The 19419-nt window shown below is 50.5% G+C and overlaps 1 protein-coding gene across 2 annotated transcripts in view; it reads left to right on the top strand.

Moving 5' to 3' along the window:
• Nucleotides 1-19419, top strand: part of COPS2 (COP9 signalosome subunit 2) — an 82159-nt gene that overhangs the window by 13691 nt on the left and 49049 nt on the right. For both annotated transcript variants that reach the window (XM_073653077.1, XM_073653076.1), the window contains exons 2-3: nucleotides 13023-13136; nucleotides 18513-18590. In XM_073653077.1, the coding sequence (XP_073509178.1) occupies nucleotides 13023-13136; nucleotides 18513-18590 (192 nt within the window). The remainder of the gene's footprint in view (nucleotides 1-13022; nucleotides 13137-18512; nucleotides 18591-19419) is intronic.

The following is a 19419-nucleotide window of genomic DNA, read 5'->3' as shown; positions in this document are numbered from 1 at the left end:
TACCCTTTTTCCATTGCTAGTGCAAGTGTAAGCTATTTTACTTCATTTACAATGGGCAAGGCGCGTGGCAAGGGACGTGGAAGTGGACGTTCTGGTGATGGTTCGTGCAGAGGACGGGGCCGTGGCCAAGGTGAAAATGTGCCACAACCAACAGCCACATCTTCTCGCTCCCACTTCTTGTCCGAATTACTAGGGAAGCACAGAACAACACCAGTATTGAGAACTGATCAGTGTGAACAGGTTATTAATTGGATAGCAGATAATACTTCCAGTTACCTGGGCACCACCAGCTCCGGTCTGTCTTCCACACGGTCAACTCTTAGTAGCCGTGAGTCTCGACCGCATACTCCTCCTCACCCTGATGCTCCATCCTCCCACCATGCCGAGTGTCGTCAGACAGCAAGTGATCCCACACTTGGACACTGAAGAGCTGTTCACTGGTCCATTTCCATATTTGGGCCCCTCGCCTGATACGCTTGAAGTGGTGGAAGAGGAGATCCCATGTTGCGATGCCCAAATATTTGAACAGCCACGGCCACAGGAAGTCGACGTTGTCAATCTGTCACAAGAGGTGGACGATGACGAGACACAATTGCCAGGAAGTGAGGAGGAGGATCGTGGTGCGCAAGTGGAAGAAGAGGAGGTGGTGGATGATCTAGTAACTGACCCAACGTGGAAGGAGGACATGCAGAGTGAGGCCAGCAGCACACAGGGGGAGGGAGGCAGAGTACCCCAACAGGCAGGAAGAAGCAGTGTGGTGGCCGCAGACAGAAGGCAGGCAACCGTTCCCCGTAACACCAACATGAGGGACGTTGCCAGTACAAGCGGTAGGTCTTCCAGAGTCTGGAATTTTTTTAAAGACTCTGCTGATAACCCCAAAAAGGCCATATGTTCCACCTGCCATGCCAGCATCAGCAGGGGTGACAAAACTACCAGCCTGACCACCACCAGCATGATTAGGCACATGGCAGCAAAGCACCCGACTTTGTGGGGCGAAACCCAGGGTCCACGACCAGTGTCATCGGGTGTCACCACTGCTTCTTCCACTGTTGTGCGTGCAATAGAACCCCCTGTTGTGTGTGCAAGGCAATCCCCTGTCCATACTGCATGTAAAGATGCCCCCTCCTCTCAGTCTTCACTTGTTATGGCAGTTTCTCAAGAAACAGCATCCACGTCCAAGTCCCACCGCAGCGTTCAATTGTCCATATCCCAGACCTTTGAACGAAAGCGGAAATTCGCAGCTAACGCCCCACAGGCCACAGTCCTAAATTCGCACATTTCACGACTGCTTGCGTTGGAAATGCTGCCTTTTTAGGCTGGTGGAGACGGAATCCTTCCACAATCTTATGGCGGTGGCCGTCCCTCGGTACTCGGTCCCCAGCCGACACTATTTTGCCCAGTGTGCCATCCCCGCACTAAACAAGCACCTGTCCCAAAGCATCTGCCGTGCCCTCAACAACGCAGTTACTGGGAGAGTGCACCTGACAACGGACACGTGGACAAGTGCTTGTGGCCGGGGACGGTACATCTCTCTGACGGCACACTGTAAACATAGTGGAAGCCGGGACCCAGTCGGACCTTGGAACGGAACACATCCTCCCCACACCGAGTATTGCGGGCCCTATGTCAGTCAGAGTTGCCCCCACAGTGTACAGCTCCTGCGCATCCTCCTCCTCCTCCTCATGTTCAGCCTCCACATCAGTTACAAGCTGGAAGCATTGCAGTACTGTCTCTGCCAAGCGGCAACAGGCTGTGCTGAAACTCATAAGCTTAGGTGATAAACCTCACACTGCTTGTGAGTTGTGGACAGCTGTGAAAGAGCAGGCAGATCTGTGGCTGAGACCGCTGAACCTACATCCCGGCATGGTGTGTGTGACAATGGCCGTAACCTGGTGGCGGCTGTGAGGCGAGGTGAGATCACACACGTACCATGCCTGGCTCATGTGCTTAACCTCGTGGTTCAGCGGTTTCTTAAATCGTACCCCGAGTTGCCAGATCTGCTCGTGAAAGTACGCCGCCTGTCAGCTCATTTTCGCAAGTCGGCTACAGCTTCCGCCGCCCTTGCTGTGTTGCAGCAGCGTTTGCAGCTTCCGGCACACCGACTGGTGTGTGATGTCCCCACACGTTGGAACTCTACCCTCCACATGTTGCAAAGGATTTGTGAGCAGAAGAGAGCAGTTGTGGAGTACCAGCTGCAACAAGGCCGTCGATATTCAGGTCATACTCCACACATAAGACCTCAGGAGTGGACCTGGATGTCTGACATATGTACCATCCTGACAAACTTTGAGGAGGCCATCATTAGTGTCAGCATCCCACTTGTCTGTCTTTTGCAACGCTCTCTGCACAGAATTAAAGAGGAGGCATTGCAGCCAGAGTATGATGAGATGGATCAAGAAGCCATAGTGGGCAATTACACACAACCCAGCCTCATCTCATCCCAACGTGCATTGGGGGACAATGAGGGAGAGGAGGGGGAGGAAGAACAGAAGCTGCTATCATGCGTTGTAGACGGTAGTACCTGTACAAGTGTCATACCGTCGGTTCAGCGTGAGTGGCCTGAGGACAGGGGGGAGGAGGAGGAGGAGGAGAGCATGGTCAGTCGTCATCTTGGTGAGGACACGGAAATCTTGCCCGTTACCAGTCTGGCACGCATGGCTGACTTTGTTTCGCTGCCTTAACCGTGACCCTCGCGTTGTCAAAATGTTGGGTGACAGTCATTACTGGTTGGTGACACTTGTAGACCCCCGCTACAAGGAGAACTTTCACTCTCTTATTCCTGAGGTGGAGAGGGCTACAAAAATGGGGCAGTACCAGAAAGCCCTTGCTGCAGAACTCTTAAAAAAAATTCCCATCTGAACACGCTAGCGGCAGAGGTCACAGTTCGTTGCCCAACCAAGGCGTACAGGCGAGAGAGATGCAACTCCAATCCAGCAGGGGAACACTGTCAACGTTCTGGGACAGTTTTCTGACACCCGCCCAGCTTACAGGCCCTGAGGAGCGGGGTACTCTCACAAGGAGTGGAAAGTTTCAAAAGATGGTGAGGGAGTACCTTGCCGACCTTACCAGCGTCCTCCGTGATTCCTCTGTGCCTTTTAATTATTGGGTATCCAAGCTGGACACTTGAAATGAACTCGCTCTGTACGCCTTGGAGGTCCTGGCCTGCCCTGCAGCTAGCGTGTTAGCGGAGCGTGTTTTTAGTGCCGCTGGGGGAATTATAACTGATAAGCGCACTCGCCTGTCAACTGACAATGCTGACAAGCTGACCCTTATCAAAATGAACAAGGGCTGGATTGGGCCAGACTTCTCATCACCACCAAATGACAGCAGAGTAACATAAAGTCAAATCCACTGTGTTATTTTGGGAGGTGTATTCACATGCACCGCTTCACACCCACACATGGGTATACGCTTCCTCGTTTCGGCTGTTTTATCTTCTTCTCCTTATCCTCAGCCTCCACCACCACTATACCACCAGGGTGCCAGCATTGCAAGTTCCTCCTTCCTTATTTTTGGCAGCTTTTGCTTGGAAGGCATAAGCAAATACTATGGGACACCCACTCCCCAATAATGGGACTTATGTTTGTGTAGCGTCGGCGTCCCTGCCTCCTGCTAGGCAGGGACGCTGTTCCCCTCACCTCTCCGCTCCGTGCCCGGCGTCTTCCTCCCGCTCTGCTGGCAGCGCGCGCTGCTTCCCGGCCACTGTGCTTAGGGGGTGCGCGCGCGCGCTCCCCCTCTTAAAGGGGCCGCGCGCGCCGTCCTAAGGAGTCCCCGGCCAATGGCCGGAGGACCTCACCATATATAAGGCACCTCCTCCAAAATGGAGGTGCCTGAGCAATGTTGTTGCATAGCCTATCACTCTGCTTCAGCCCTCAGGTCCCGTAACCAGATACCTGCCAGAATCCTGTTTGATACCTGCCTGATACTTGTCTTTCTGCTTACATTCCTGCGGTCCGACAGTCTGCCTACCAGCCCTACCAATCTGTCTATGGATCTGTTTGCCCGCTCACCTAGGAGCGCTCATCTGCTACCTGCCCGCTAGCCTACCTGGAGGCTCTGCCGTCACGTGCTGTGACCACCTGCCTGTCCAGAGACTCTTACCCGCTCACCTGGGAGCGTCTGCCTGCTAGCCTACCTGGAGGCTCAGCCGTCACTTGCTGTGACCACCTGCCTGTCCAGAGACTCTTGCCCGCTCACCTGGGAGCGTCCACCTGCTACCCGCCTGCTAGCCTGTCTGGAGGCTTAGCCGTCACTTGCCGTGACCACCCGCCTGTCAAGAGACTGTCCCCGTCACTTGCCGTGACCTCCTGCCCTTCTACCCAGAGACTGTCCCCGTCACCTGCCGTGACCTCCTGCCCTTCTACCCAGAGACTGTCCCCGTCACTAGCCGTGACTACCTGCCCGCCTGCCCTGGGAGCCACCCGCTTCCTTACAAGGACTGCCCCTTTGTATAGTTGCTCAGAGGTTCCACCTCCCAGACCCATTACAGTTTGCTCGGGCCATGGAACCCGGTGCACCCAAGCTCCCTCGCTCTCGGACTTATGTCATGAACTTTCCCGTCAGAGGTCCCAACAGGAGTCCATCCTGAGTCACATGCGTAGTGTTAACTCCCGCCTGGACACATTGTCTACCTCTTCGGGAGCTGCCTCCACACGCACACTTACTACCCCGGCACCGCTGCAGCCCATCAACACCATGGCATCTCTTCCCGGTCCCCGCCTCTCCGCTCCTCCTCGTTTTGGCGGAGATCCCAGCCAGGCACGGGACTTCATTAACCAGTGCACTCTGCACTTCGAACTGTTGGCACACCAGTTTTCCACCGACCGAGCCAAAGTAGCCTTCATCATGTCCCATCTCACGGGAGAGGCACTGGCTTGGCTAAATCCTCTATGGGAGAGAGGAGACCCCTTGGTGTCCAACCTGCCAGCCTTTCTCACCGCTTTCCGGAAAGTCTTTGACGAACCAAGACAGAAGACCTCATCCGCATCATCTCTGCTACTCCTTCGTCAAGGAAATCTCACCGTGGGCCAATATGCCATACGGTTCCGTACCCTTGCTTCGGCGCTGGCCTGGGATAACGACGCCCTGGTGTCTGTCTTTTGGGAGGGTCTGTCCGGCCGTATTAAAGATGAACTCGCCGGTCGGGACATTCCTACCACTCTCGACGACTTAATAACTCTTGCCACCCGGATTGACATCCGGTTCCAGGAGCGCACCAAAGAGGTCACCCGTGAGAGGAGGTTTCCACGTCTAGCCCCTACCTTCCAGAAACCCGTCACTTCTCCCTTTACTCCCCAGGCGCACTCACCCGAGCCTGTGCAGGTCGACCTGACCAAGATGGTCAAGACCCATCAAGAGTTACGCCGAGCCGAGGGGAGCTGCTTCTACTGTGGCAGTAAGGAGCACCGGATCCGTTCCTGCCCGGAGTGGTCGGGAAACGCCTGTGTTTAGGATCGCTCAGAGAGGTCGTCCTAGACAAGAGTAAACCCTCTCCATCTCTGTTGCTGTCGGTCTCTATCATCTGCGGGGAGAACCGTTATTTTGAACTAGCCCAACTTGACTCTGGAGCTGCCGGAAATCTCATTTCTCAGTCCCTGGTAGAGAAATACCGCATTCCCACCAAACCTCTAGCTGTACCCTTATCTGTCGCTGCCGTAGATGGGGGCCTCTTACCACATCCCATCCAACTCATCACTGAATCCTTAACCCTGCAGGTGGGAATGCTGCACTCAGAGAGCATCTTCTTTCATATTCTGCCTGGACTCTCACGCCCTCTTGCTAGGCCTACCTTGGCTTCAGAAACATGCACCCGTGCTTGATTGGCAGACCGGAGAAGTCCTTCGCTGGGGACAGGACTGCCATAAGACTTGTTTAGTTCCTGTTCATCCTGCTCGTCCTGCTCCTACCCCAGACAAGCTACCTGGTCTTCCGGTTCCCTATTGGTCTTATTCGAACGTCTTCAATAAAAAGGAGGCAGAGACATTACCCCCTCATAGACCATACGACTGCCCAATCGACCTCATGCCCGGCGCTACTCCTCCCCGTGGGCGTATTTACCCTTTGTCCGCTGCTGAGACCCTGTCCATGTCTGAATATATTGAGGAGAATCTGGCCCAGGGATTTATCCGGAAACCGACCTCCCCGGCGGGAGCAGGCTTCTTCTTCGTCAAAAAGAAGGACGGCTCACTCCGTCCCTGTATAGACTATAGAGGCCTTAACCAAATCACGATGAAGAATAAATACCCCCTTCCGCTCATTCCGGAATTATTTGACCGTCTGAGGGGGGCTAGAATCTTCACCAAGCTGGACCTTCGTGGGGCGTATAACCTGGTCCGTATCCGTCAGGGGGATGAATGGAAGACGGCATTCAACACCCGGGACGGCCACTATGAATACCTGGTAATGCCCTTCGGTCTCTGTAACGCTCCCGCCGTCTTTCAAGAGTTGGTCAATGACATCTTCCGGGACCTTCTCTACTCCTGCGTAGTGGTGTACCTGGACAACATCTTGGTCTTCTCTCCGGATCTTCTCACTCACCGGAGGGATGTTCGTCAGGTCCTGCTCAGGCTCAGACAGAACCACCTCTTCGCTAAATATGAGAAGTGCCTCTTTGAGCAGACCTCGCTTCCGTTTTTGGGCTACATAATCTCTCAGACCGGCCTACGAATGGATCCTGAGAAACTGTCTGCCATCCAGAAATGGCCCCGACCAGAGGGGTTGAAGGCTATTCAGCGGTTCCTGGGCTTCGCCAACTACTAACGCCTCTTCATACCGCACTTCTCTTCCCGGACTGCCCCAATCTCTGCGCTCACCCGTAAGGGCACTAATCCCAGAGAATGGCCGCCCGAAGCAGAGGAAACCTTTCTTTCCTTAAAACAGGCTTTCTCTTCCACCCCGGTGCTGCATCGTCCGGACGGCAACAAACAATTCTTACTGGAAGTGGACGCCTCCTCCTCTGGAGCCGGAGCGGTACTTGCCCAAAAGTCGTCTTCCGGAAGAATGGTAACTTGCGACTTCTTCTCCAAACTCTTCTCCCCTTCTGAGCGCAATTATTCTATAGGAGACCGAGAGTTATTGACCATTAAGCTGGCACTGGAGGAGTGGCGTTACCTGCTCGAGGGGGCTCTTCACGCGGTAATTATTTACACGGACCACAAGAACTTGGCTTACCTCCAGAGCGCCCAGAGACTTAACCCGCGCCAAGCCCGGTGGTCCTTGTTTTTTGCCCTCTTTGATTTCGTTCTTCATTTTCGCCCGGCAGACAAAAACATCAAAGCTGACGCCTTGTCCCGATCCTTCCTGGTGTCTGATCTAGAGGAGGAGCCTAAGCACATCATTGATCCCGCCAGAGTAATGCAGGTGGCCCCCGTGAATCTAAATAGTCTCCCTCCCGGTAAGACGTTCGTAACAGTACCTGATCGGAAGAAGGTCCTACACTGGGGTCACTCGTCTAAGCTAGCTGGCCACGCCGGTCAGAAAAAGACCCTCCAGCTTATTTCCCGGCATTACTGGTGGCCTACCCTGCACAAGGACGTAATAGACTTTGTTTCAGCCTGTGTGTCCTGCGCCCGCAACAAGGTTCCGAGACACCTGCCAGCCGGTCGCCTCCTTCCTCTTCTTCCAGTGCCTGCTGCCCCGTGGCAGCATATAGCTATGGACTTTATAACGGTTCTCCCTGTCTCTGCCGGTTGTACGGTCATTTGGGTGGTCGCTGACCGCTTTTCCAAGATGGCTCACTTCATTCCCCTGCCGGGCCTCCCGTCTGCACCCGAGCTGGCTAAAGACTTTATCCGCCACATCTTCCGTCTCCACGGCCTGCCCCTCCACATCGTGTCGGATCGTGGGGTTCAGTTCACCTCACGCTTCTGGAGAGCCACATGTAAGCTACTTGACGTCACCCTGGACTTCTCCTCCGCTTACCACCCACAGTCCAATGGTCAAGTGGAGCGGATCAATCAAATCCTGACCAGTTACCTCCGGCACTTCGTTAATGCCCACCATTCGGACTGGGTGGATCTCCTACCATGGGCCGAGTTCTCTTACAATAATCACGAGAGCGAATCTTCCTCCAAATCCCCGTTTTTTGTAGTCTTCGGTCAGCATCCTCGGATTCCATTTCCCGTCTCCACCTCGGTGGACAATCCGGCTGCGGAATCTCTCGTTGGCGAATTCTCCTCCATTTGGGAGAGTACCCGATCCGCACTTCTTCGGTCATCCGAGCGGATGAAAAAACACGCTGACAAAAAACGCCTGGACCCTCCACAATTCCGTCCTGGAGATAAGGTCTGGCTCTCGTCCAAGTATGTCAGGCTCAAGATTCCTTCCTACAAGTTAGGGCCTCGGTTCATCGGCCCACTGGAAGTTATCAAACAAATCAATCCGGTGGCCTATAAATTGAAACTCCCGGCCAACTTGCGGATCCCTAACTCCTTCCATGTATCTCTCCTCAAACCCGTGGTACTTAACTCTTTCTCCAAGTCTACAGGTACGCCTCCTGCTCCGGTTTCCGCTGAAAACGAGTTTGAGGTAGAGAACATTCTGGCCACCAAAAGGGTAAGAGGAAAAACCTTTTTTCTAGTAGATTGGAAGGGGTTTGGTCCTGAGGAGAGAACGTGGGAGCCCCGGGAGGACATCCATGCCCCTCTCATCCTTGATAAATTTCTGTCTGGCCTAAAAAATGGGGGGGTACTGTAGCGTCGGCGTCCCTGCCTCCTGCTAGGCAGGGACGCTGTTCCCCTCACCTCTCCGCTCCGTGCCCGGCGTCTTCCTCCCGCTCTGCTGGCAGCGCGCGCTGCTTCCCGGACACTGTGCTTAGGGCGCGCGCGCGCGCGCACCCCCTCTCTTAAAGGGGCCGCGCGCGCCGTCCTAAGGAGTCCCCGGCCAATGGCCGGAGGACCTCACCATATATAAGGCACCTCCTCCAAAATGGAGGTGCCTGAGCAATGTTGTTGCATAGCCTATCACTCTGCTTCAGCCCTCAGGTCCCGTAACCAGATACCTGCCAGAATCCTGTTTGATACCTGCCTGATACCTGTCTTTCTGCTTACATTCCTGCGGTCCGACAGTCTGCCTACCAGCCCTACCAGTCTGTCTATGGATCTGTTTGCCCGCTCACCTGGGAGCGCTCATCTGCTACCTGCCCGCTAGCCTACCTGGAGGCTCTGCCGTCACGTGCTGTGACCACCTGCCTGTCCAGAGACTCTTATCCGCTCACCAGGGAGCGTCCGCCTGCTACTTGCCTGCTAGCCTACCTGGAGGCTCTGCCGTCACGTGCTGTGACCACCTGCCTGTCCAGAGACTCTTGCCCGCTCACCTGGGAGCGTCCACCTGCTACTCGCCTGCTAGCCTGTCTGGAGGCTTAGCCGTCACTTGCCGTGACCACCCGCCTGTAAAGAGACTGTCCCCGTCACTTGCCGTGACCTCCTGCCCTTCTACCCAGAGACTGTCCCCGTCACTAGCCGTGACTGCCTGCCCTGGGAGCCACCCGCTTCCTTACAAGGACTGCCCCTTTGTATAGTTGCTCAGAGGTTCCACCTCCCAGACCCGTTACAGTTTGTAATATGCTGTACTGCATGGCTCTTGTAAGGGGCATTGCAAGTTGCTTCGTCCTAATTTTTGGCAGCTTTTGCTTGCAAGGCATAAGCAAATACTATGGGAGACCCACTCCCCAATATTGGGACTTATGTTTGTAATATGCTGTACTGCATGTGACGCGCCCCCTGGGCCGTGTGTACACATGTGTGGGATACCCGGTGCCGGGTCTCTGGGGTCTGTAGTCTCCGTGGCGGTGACCCGGTCCCGTGGCTCAGGCTGGTCAAACCAGTGGCAGTCTTTCTTAGGTTTTGAGGTTAATTGTCCGACTTTGCCACCCGTGGATTGCGGTCAGGGAGTACCACCGCTGCGAGGCAGACCGCTGAGGCTGGTGTTGTGTGCGCAGCAGAGAATGGGATAACTCCCCACGGGAGGAGTATAGCCTCAGGGCAGTGAGTGTGGATGATGGGGGTGATGGTGCACGAGCGCAGCAGGAATGACTCAGAGTCTTTGCAGTGCAGTTCAGGGTCTTTACTGATGATTATAAGGTAGACCCTCCCGGGAGTACTGGCTAGCATAAGAGGCCTGGTCAGTCTGTGAGCAAGCAGGAGTTCCCCTGGCCAGGTGGAGTTGTAGGCCTCCCCGTCTGTCTGCACTCTTCCTGACTACCTTGCTGTAAGCGGGTAGAAGTAGCCCACGTCCCTGAGTGTACCGTGTAGTGCTCACCCGTATGGCTGGTGACTTGGGGCCTTCTGTTAGCCTCCGCTCCACGACGGCGATGCTGGTCCCTTGCTTGTGACTGAGCCTCCGGGCTTCTATGGCCAGAGGACCTGAAATCCCCTGCCGGCTGGTTTCTGCTGCTGGATATATAAGTCCTCACAGCCTCGGACTCCTGTGTCCGGTTCCTATTGTCTTCTGCCAGGGCGAGCTCTGCTCAGCTTCCAGCCCCTGGTCTTTAGCTCCTAGCTCCTACAGAGCTCCTTGCTGTTACTTTCCCTTGCTCTCACTCAACCCTGCCCCAGATCCAGTTTATAAGGGCAGAATTCTCCCCTCCCAGGACTGGGGCAGGAGGATGTTGCATGTTTAAGGGATCCAGACCAGGAAACCTCCCACTTGCTCTCCGACGTAATATCTCTATTACTGTGGTGACCAGACCCCTGGGGTGCCACACATGGCTCTTGTAAGGGGCATTGCAGTTCCTCATAATTTTTGGAAAGCCTTCCATTCACTGCTTAGGCCAACAGTGCACAGGAGACCCAGTTGCTATAAATGGAAAAAAAAGGTTTAGTTAACGCCCTCTGACCTCCATGACATTTCCAAGGGGCATTGGAGTGCCTCGAAATTTTTGGTAGGCATTGCACTCACTGTATGCCCTATAACTGTGTAGCCGAACCGCTCCCTTTGTTACAGAAACATATCCTACAAGACATATCTGGCTGACTGGCCTGATATTGATGTGAATGGTCCCTGTTCTTTCTCCTTTGCCACTACCTCATCCATCATTTATCACCTGAAGCTTTGTTTTAACGGGAGTCATAGAACTTGGATAGTAGCAGGAAAACATTTAGCAATCCTCGGAGGAGGTAGGATATGCGCCAAAACGCTGACCACCTCAGGCCTAGCCGCTACTACATACATGCACTTGCATTACAACAAAACAAAGCAGATGCTAACTTCTATCATCCTCATCATGCTCCTCACCTTGGCACTCTCAAATCCCCTGATCGAGGAGCCAGGGCCCACCGGAGGAGTCTGATAGTCCGGTGGGCTCGGCCAATGCTGCCCTAAAGCAGGCCAGGCTAAGATAAGTGTGGGAAAGGTTACCGGGACAAATAGGGGTGGCTGGGGACAGAGTATGGACACTCGGCCACCCCCTGGAGGCTGGGGAGCAAGTGGGGACACCCGGCCACCAGGCGGCTGGGGACTGAGTATGGACACCCGGCCGCCGGGCGGCTGGGGACTCAGTATGGATTCCAGGCCGCCAACACAGCCATGACGTGGTGGCCAGATTCCGCCTCCACATGCCTAAAAGGCCCAATTTCAAGTTCAAGCAAGCAGTATGGTATTGCAGCCTGGGGGTGGGTGGGTGGCAGGCTGCATACTTGCGCTTGTGTTGCAAGGAATGGGGGAGGTACAATTGAACACTGCCCTGGGACTAGAACTTGCATGGGGATAGTTGCAAGTCTGCATCTTCTGATGCGGCCAGGATCACTTATGATGGGCACACTTTTAGACTGTGACCTGGGAGTCAGAGATGCTTCCAGGGGTCTTCCCCATGCTGTTCCCATGTCTTTTCAGCACTTTATGCATGTGTCACACAGCACATGGCCAGATAAGGTTGTAAAATGTTAAAATGACATTTCCCGGTGAATGCATTTGTCATAGTTGAAAGCAATACAAAAGTGCAAAAACGCATAAAAAATGCTACTTGTGAACATAGCCGAAGGTGTGGAGGAGTATTTTTGTTTTTGGTGATTTATTTTAACTTATACACAAGTCTTTTCCCTGGAAAGGAACTTCCTTAACATATTTCACAGGAAAACCGTTTCACTTTCGTTTTTGAACGTTTTATTGTGAGCCCGTAAAAGTGGTTAATACCTCTGACCACGTTGTTGACAGCAGTGACCTGGGGGTCAGAAATGCTTCCTGGGGCGATCCCCATGCTGTCCCCATGTCATTTGAGCACTGTCACTATCGTTTTGGGCACTTGTTAGGCTTTTAAAAGACTGCCGAGGGTGCCACCGCAAAAATGCTCGGGTCTCCCATAGACTAACATTGGGCTCGTTGCTCGGGTCGAGCACCCGAGTATCACGGCGAGCTCGGCCCGAGCTTCGAGCACCCGAGCATTTTAGTGCTCGCTCAACACTAGTCACAGTACATTCTGTCCCTATGGGATTGCCTCACAATAAATCATTTATGAATTATTCATCATTTGGAGTGCCGTTTACCTTCATATATTTGCTTTAACGGAGTGAAACCCTTCTCGAGCACCAACCCACCTTAGGAAAATGCCATATATTTTCAACATATATGCAGCATTGATATTGTCATGTGTGAACTCGGCGTAGTGTGCATTTATTACATGTTAGCTAATCTATAAAATGTATCAATTGTTTACTCTGTGTACTGTTACACATATGGTTGAGGTTCCAGTGTATTTCTTCATTCTGTTCACATGGTAGTGATGTGCAGAATGTTCAGCACTGACAGATGAAGTGCAGAATGTTCAGCACTGACAGATGAAGTCCACTGTGACCCCGTAATAGGGAGCTGCAGGAACTCTGTGTATCGGCATAACAGAAGGCCCTACTGGTGACATTACAATTCAGCAGTTTGTGAACCCAGTGATTGTCTGCAGCGGTCACATGCACTGTAATCCTGTTGCATTTTGTGCCATTATTGCAGCAACATAAGTTGATACATCCTACGTAAATAAATCTGCCCCAGAATATCCGTTATTTACATGGTTTTTTTTGCTTTTGTCCACACAGGAATACTCAGAAGACAGCAACTCTGAACCCAATGTCGATTTAGAAAATCAGTACTATAACTCCAAAGCTTTGAAGGAAGATGATCCAAAAGCTGCTCTCAGCAGCTTCCAGAAGGTGAGTGGAGAATGGACTTTCATTCTATACACTGTTTCTAAACCAACATTATTTCATAAAACTATCCAAAGTGTTTGTGGTGTGATCATGGAAGTTTATTAAAGTTAGTTTTTATTTTTCAATTTTTTTTTTTTTTTTGCTACTGTGATTTTTGCTTTCTTTGCCCAATGATCATGAGCCCTCCTGCAGCTGTGTTCATCAGTGCTATAAATGCAAGTAACAAAGCACATGCGCAGCTAGAAAAAAGCAAGGGACATAATTCCCTATTCAGCCAATCGATTGGAGTCGGATAATAGCTGGATACTACTTATCCTGCTAGTACTTATTTTCTGTAGAATTCAATTAAACTGGTGATTTTACCCCTTTTCATGCTTTGTAAATATATATTTTGTGGTAGAGGTTGCTCTAGGTCATTTCTCAGAAATCTAGACATGGTACCCAATCCTAATGAGTTTACATTATACACAGAATTCTCATTTAATAGACTGGTCCACTGAATTAGTGATGCCAAAAAAAAAACAATTGAAGGATTTCCATCTGTACAGATTAAGCAAACATCAGTTTTTGTTTCTATGGCTGCGTGCCCACGATCCGTAATAGCAGCAGCTCTGTGTCCAAAACGCTGCGTTCTAGATTACAAGCACAGTGGATGGGATTTATAGAAATCCCATTCCCGCAGCACTTCTATTTGACGCCGCGTAAACTCACCCGCGGCGCGGCTTTACGAACTGCAGCATTTCAATTTCTGTTGCGGAGACTAGTGTCTCCGCAACAGAAATTTCCACAGTAGAATGTATAGGGTGCGGTAACTCCGCATGTGTTGATGATGATGATGATATTATTATTTATTTATTTATTATAGCGCCACTTATTCCATGGTGCTTTACATGTGAAAAAGGGGTATACATAGCAAAAACACTTACAATAATCTTGAATAAAATGTGATGGCGACTGGTACAGGAGGAGCGAGGACCCTGCCCGCAAGGGCTCACAGTCTACAAGGGATGGGTGAGGATACAGTATGTGAGGGTAGAGCTGGGCATTCAGTGGTATGGTGGAGCAGTGGTTACTGCAGGTTGTAGGCTAGTCTGAAAAGGTTCCTTTTGAAGGTTTCCACTTTAGGCGGGAGTCTGATATGTTGGGGTAGAGCGTTCCAGAGGAGGGGGGATGAACGGGAGTAATCTTGTATGCGATTGTGGGAGGAGGAGATAAGAGGGGAGTAGAGCAGGGGATTTTGTGAGGATCGGAGGTTGCGTGCAGGTATGTACCGGAAGACTAGGTCACAGATATATGGAGGATTGTGGATTGCTTTATATGCCATGGTTAGGGTTTTAAACTGGAGTCTTTAGGCAATGGGGAGCCAAAGAAGGGATTGACGGAGAGGAGAGGCCGGGAAATAGCGGGGGGAGAGGTGGATTAGTCGGGCAGCAGAGTTTAGGTTAGGTTGGAGGGGTTCCAGAGTGTTAGAGGAGAGGCCACAGAGCTGGAGGTTGCAGTAGTTGAGACGGGAGATGATGAGGCCATACACTAGTGTTTTTGCAGATTCGGGGTTGAGGAATGTGCAGATCCGAGAGATATTTTTGAGTTGGAGTCGGCAGGAAGTGGAAAGGGCTTGGATATGTGGTTTGAAGGAGAGTTCAGAGTCCAGGGTTACCCCAAGGCAGTGAGCTTGCGTGACTGGGGAGAGTGGGCAGCCATTGACGTTGATGGATAGGTCAATTGGTAGGGTTGAATGAGATGGTGGAAAGATGATGAATTCAGTTTTATCCATGTTAAGTTTTAGAAATCTAGCAGAGAAGAAGGATGAAATAGCGGACAGACATTGTGGGATTCTGGTTAGTAGGGAGGAGATATCGGGTCCAGAGATGTAGATCTGTGTGTCATCAGCATAGAGGTGATACTGAAAGCCGTGAAACTCTGAGCTGTCCTAGGCCGAATGTGTAGATGGAGAAGAGCAGGGGTCCTAGAACTGAACCTTGGGGGCGAGATGAGGAGGTGGTGTGTGAGTGGGAGACACTGAATGTCCTGTCTGTTAGGTATGAAGAGATCCAAGATAGGGCCAAGTCCGTGATGCCAAGAGATGAGAGTCTGTAGTAAGAGGGAATGGTCCACTATGTCAAAGGCAGATGACAGGTCGAGGAGGAGGACAGAGTAGTGTTGCTTGGATTTGGCGGTTAGTAGGTTGGTGAAGACTTTAGTCAGGGCAGTTTATGTAGAATGGTGCGGTTGGAAGCGGTCATTGAGAGAGCAGGAGGAGAGGTTGGAGGACAGTTCAAAGTGGACATGTTGTTCCAGTAGTTTTGAAGCATAAGGAAGAAGTGCTATGGGGCGGTAGCTAGTCAGAGAGGATGGGTCGAGGGAGGGCTATTTTAGGATGGGTGTGATTGAGGCATGTTTGAAGCATGAGGGGAAGACACCATTTATTAGTGACAGGTTGAAAAGGTGGGTTAGGGTTGGGATGAGGATAGTGGTAAGGTTGGGGATGAGGTGAGACTTGATTGGGTCAAGTTCACAGGTGGTGAGGTGTGATTTGGAGAGTAAAGAGGAAAGTTGATCTTCCGTAATGGTGGAGAAGATGGTTTTGGAGGAGGAGGATTGAGTAGGTGTGAGGAGGGACTGTGGGGACTTTAGGCAGAAGCTTTGTCTGATGGTGTCAATCTTCTGCTTGAAAAATGAGGCAAAGTCTTCGGCTGAGAGGAGAGGGAGGAGAGAATTGAAGGTGTTGAATAGTTGTTTAGGGTTGTGAGACAGGGAGGATATGAGAGATGCAAAGTATGTTTGTTTTGCTGCAGTGAGTGTGGACTTGAAGGTAGTGAGGGACTGTTTGAATGCGATGAAGGGCTCATTGGAGTGAGACCTTTCCATCTACGCTCAGCAACCCTGGAGGCCCGTCGCAGTTCTTTGGTTTGGCTGGTGTGCCAGGGTTGCCTGTTGTTGTTTGTGCGAGCTTTGGTGTGTGAGGGGGGCGACCGAATTGAGAGCTGCAGCTGTGGTGGTGTTGTATAAAGCGGCAGAAACATCTGCATCATGTAAGGAACTAATGTCTATAAGAGGGAGAAGGGATTCAGAGAGTGAGTGTAGGTCAAGATGTTTAAGATTTCTGCGAGGGTGTGCAAGTTTGTGGAGTGGGGATTGTGGCCCTGGAGAGGAGAGGGTAGAGAATGTAAGTAGGTTCTGGTCAGAAAGGGGGGGAGGTGAGTTAGAGAGGTTAGATAAGGAACAGAGGCGGGTGAAGATGAGGTCCAGTGTGTGGCCATCTTTGTGAGTGGCTGCAGAAGACCATTGAGTAAGGCCGAAGGAGGAAGTGAGGGAAAGAAGCTTAGAGGCAGCTGAGAGGGAAGTGTCGATGGGGATGTTGAAGTCACCCATGATGATTGTGGGGATGTCAGCGGAAAGAAAATGAAGAAGCCAGGTGGTGAAATGGTCTAAGAAGGTGGTGGCTGGTCCTGGGTGGGCGCTAAACGACAGCCAATTGGAGGGAGAGTAGATGCACACACAGTGCACCTCAAAAAAGGGGAGAATAATGGAGGGTGGCAGTGGGATTTGAGTGAAGGAGCAGTTATCTGACAAGAGAACACCTACTCCTCCACCATGCTTGCCAAAGGGGCGGGGGGGTGGGAAAGGTGAAATCTACTGTATTAAAGTGCAGCTGGAGAGGTTGTGTTAGAGGGAATGAGGCAGGTTTCGGTGATGCCGAGGGAGGAAAGTTTGTTAGTGATGAAAAGATCATGGATGTAGGAAAGTTTGTTGCTGATGGAGCGATAGAGCTCCTGTTAGTGGGACTGGGGAAGCGGGGGCTGGGCGGATGGGTATGAGGTTAGAAGGGTTGTGAGAGTTTGTGATAGATCGTGCATAGGAGGTGGAAGCGACAGTGGAGATGTGACGAGGAGGGCCAGGATTTGGGGAGATATCGCCAGTAGTGTTGAGCGAGTATGTTCTGTTCCGAGTATGCTCGGGCTGAGCTCCGAGTATTTACAGCTGCTCGGTGATATGTTTGAATCGCTCCCGTGTGCATTATTTGCAACTGTTTGACAGCTTTATTACATGTGAGGAATGTGTAAGAAATAGACATTCCTCACATGTAGTAAAACTGTCGAACAGTCGCAAATCATGCACATGGGAGCAATTCAAACATATCACCGAGCAGCTGTAAATACTCTGAGCTTGGCCCGAGCATACTCGGCGAAAGGGTTAACAGAACATACTCGCTCAACACTAATCGCCAGCAGTGAGGAGGAGCAGAGAAAGTGTTAGTAGGTGGGAGCAGGAGAGAGCATGAGGTGGCTGTCTGTGTTTGAAGACAGAGGATTGAATGTTGAGGAATAGTTTTGTGTTCAATGAACACATGTGAATCTACCTGCGTGATTGGGCGCAGCGCTTTGGACACTGAAAATAAGCTGCATCCAAAGCACTGCTATAGCCTGATCATGGGTACGTACCCGAATACTTCAATGTCTTTTACATTTTATATTAATATAAATGATTTGGAGAATGTATTATTACCCTTTATAAATACCCTCGTAACACTATAGCAGGAGTCTAGAGCTCCTTCATTAATAGTAATTTTCAGAAGTTATTTGGTTATAATAGGAAGTGTATTCACTGGTTATTTGGGTCAAAAGTTTATGCTCAAGTTATCTCTTCAGCAGCACACAGCTTTCCAGTCTCCTTACTTCCTGGTTTCTGGCAGGGGGGCACTGCTTGTTGAGTGAATGGCAGAGCTATAGTATTAGAACTTTAAAGCTCAGCACAAGTTCTGCTGTGACACATTTAGCTATCAGTGGTTTGTTCTGGAGTGTACAATGCTGTCACTGTATTTGCACATAAAGGTAACAGGGCGTTTAAACAATCACACAGCTTAGGACAGTATGAGCCATGATTACGAGAACTGCTGTGCTAGAAGTCCATGTTATGGGCTGATGAGTTTGCAAGATTTATAACAGCAGCTGGTCAGGAGTTAAGCATGGAGAGGGAGGTGAGGAGATAATGGCTGTATAGCAATCAATGGGCTTGAGAGAGGTGGCTGGTATATTACAAGTTAATCCCTTTCCTGGAATGTAACTACTGCACCAGGGTCTGGGCTGACTCTAGTGGTCAAGCTCCATGGAAGCCAGCTGTACTCTATGAAAGATAAAAGCTGTTAGAAGAAGCAAGTCAATTGCAAACGTGATTATTTTCATTCTGTCTAATTAAAGCAATTTAATAATTTGAGAATACCCCTTTCAGTTTAGGTCTGTTTTACAGAGTTCATCTAATGTGCAGTTGCAAAATATCTAGTTGACTATTTTGTATCCGGGATGGCCAAACTAAATTTCCTTTGTAAAATTCAGCTGAATTTGTGTTTTTAAACAATATATTCTTTCTTGTATATTTTAGGTTTTGGAACTGGAAGGTGAAAAGGGAGAATGGGGATTTAAAGCATTGAAACAGATGATCAAAATAAACTTCAAGCTGGTAAAGATTTCTCTATACCACTGCATTCCTTGTCCTGTTTTGTCATTTGTTCATCTTTTAGAGCTGACACATAATAAAGTAGAAAAAGGAAAAACCCATTTTCTATGATTTTTATACTTAATTTTGTCTATTTTATGGCATGTCATTCTTTATATGAAAAGGATCTGATTATGATGATTTGGCCACAAAAACCAGTTGGTGTGCGGCTGAGGTGTACATGCGGCCACATTCTAGCCATGTGCTAACCACTTCATCTCAGGCTACCCCATAACTGATTGTCTCACAAGGACGTTCCCTCTTGTAGAGATTAGCTGTAATCATTTGGGGTATAATCATCTGGAAATGTAGTATGCAGTGTAGACCATTCAAATGAATGGATGCTCTGGGCCTTGCAAAGTCACTGTCCGTTGTATAAGATAAGTGCTGGACTTTTCATTGCTCATATCTGACTCCTTTTTACAAATTATTAGCTAATAATTCTGTAACCTCATGATCTGCCATGCAACGCAGATGGAAGGTAATGATTACCCTGACAGATATCTCATTTTATGTAGCTTACATTGGATCTGGGGAAATGTAACTTATAGTGTGGCCATATTAAAGGGGTTTTTGTCTGCTTATAATAATGGCAGGCAGCACAAAAAGAATGACCTTCTCAATAAACCTACTGTTATGAACAGATGCTTGGCTCTTCTTCTGTGCTCTGTTCGTACAGTGGTGTAATGATGTCCCGTGACCATGGTGGTCAATCACATGCTGCACCGCTATGCATTATGTTGGCTTGTGATTGGTGATGTGGTAAGTATACTGAGAAGTTTATTATGACTAC

This window comes from Phyllobates terribilis, unplaced genomic scaffold, assembly GCF_046119375.1.
Source record: "Phyllobates terribilis strain yellow unplaced genomic scaffold, ASM4611937v1 Scaffold_11__3_contigs__length_659146591, whole genome shotgun sequence".
NCBI lineage: Eukaryota > Metazoa > Chordata > Amphibia > Anura > Dendrobatidae > Phyllobates > Phyllobates terribilis.
Note: the sequence above shows the minus strand (reverse complement) of the source record. Positions and strands in the feature narration are given on the sequence as shown.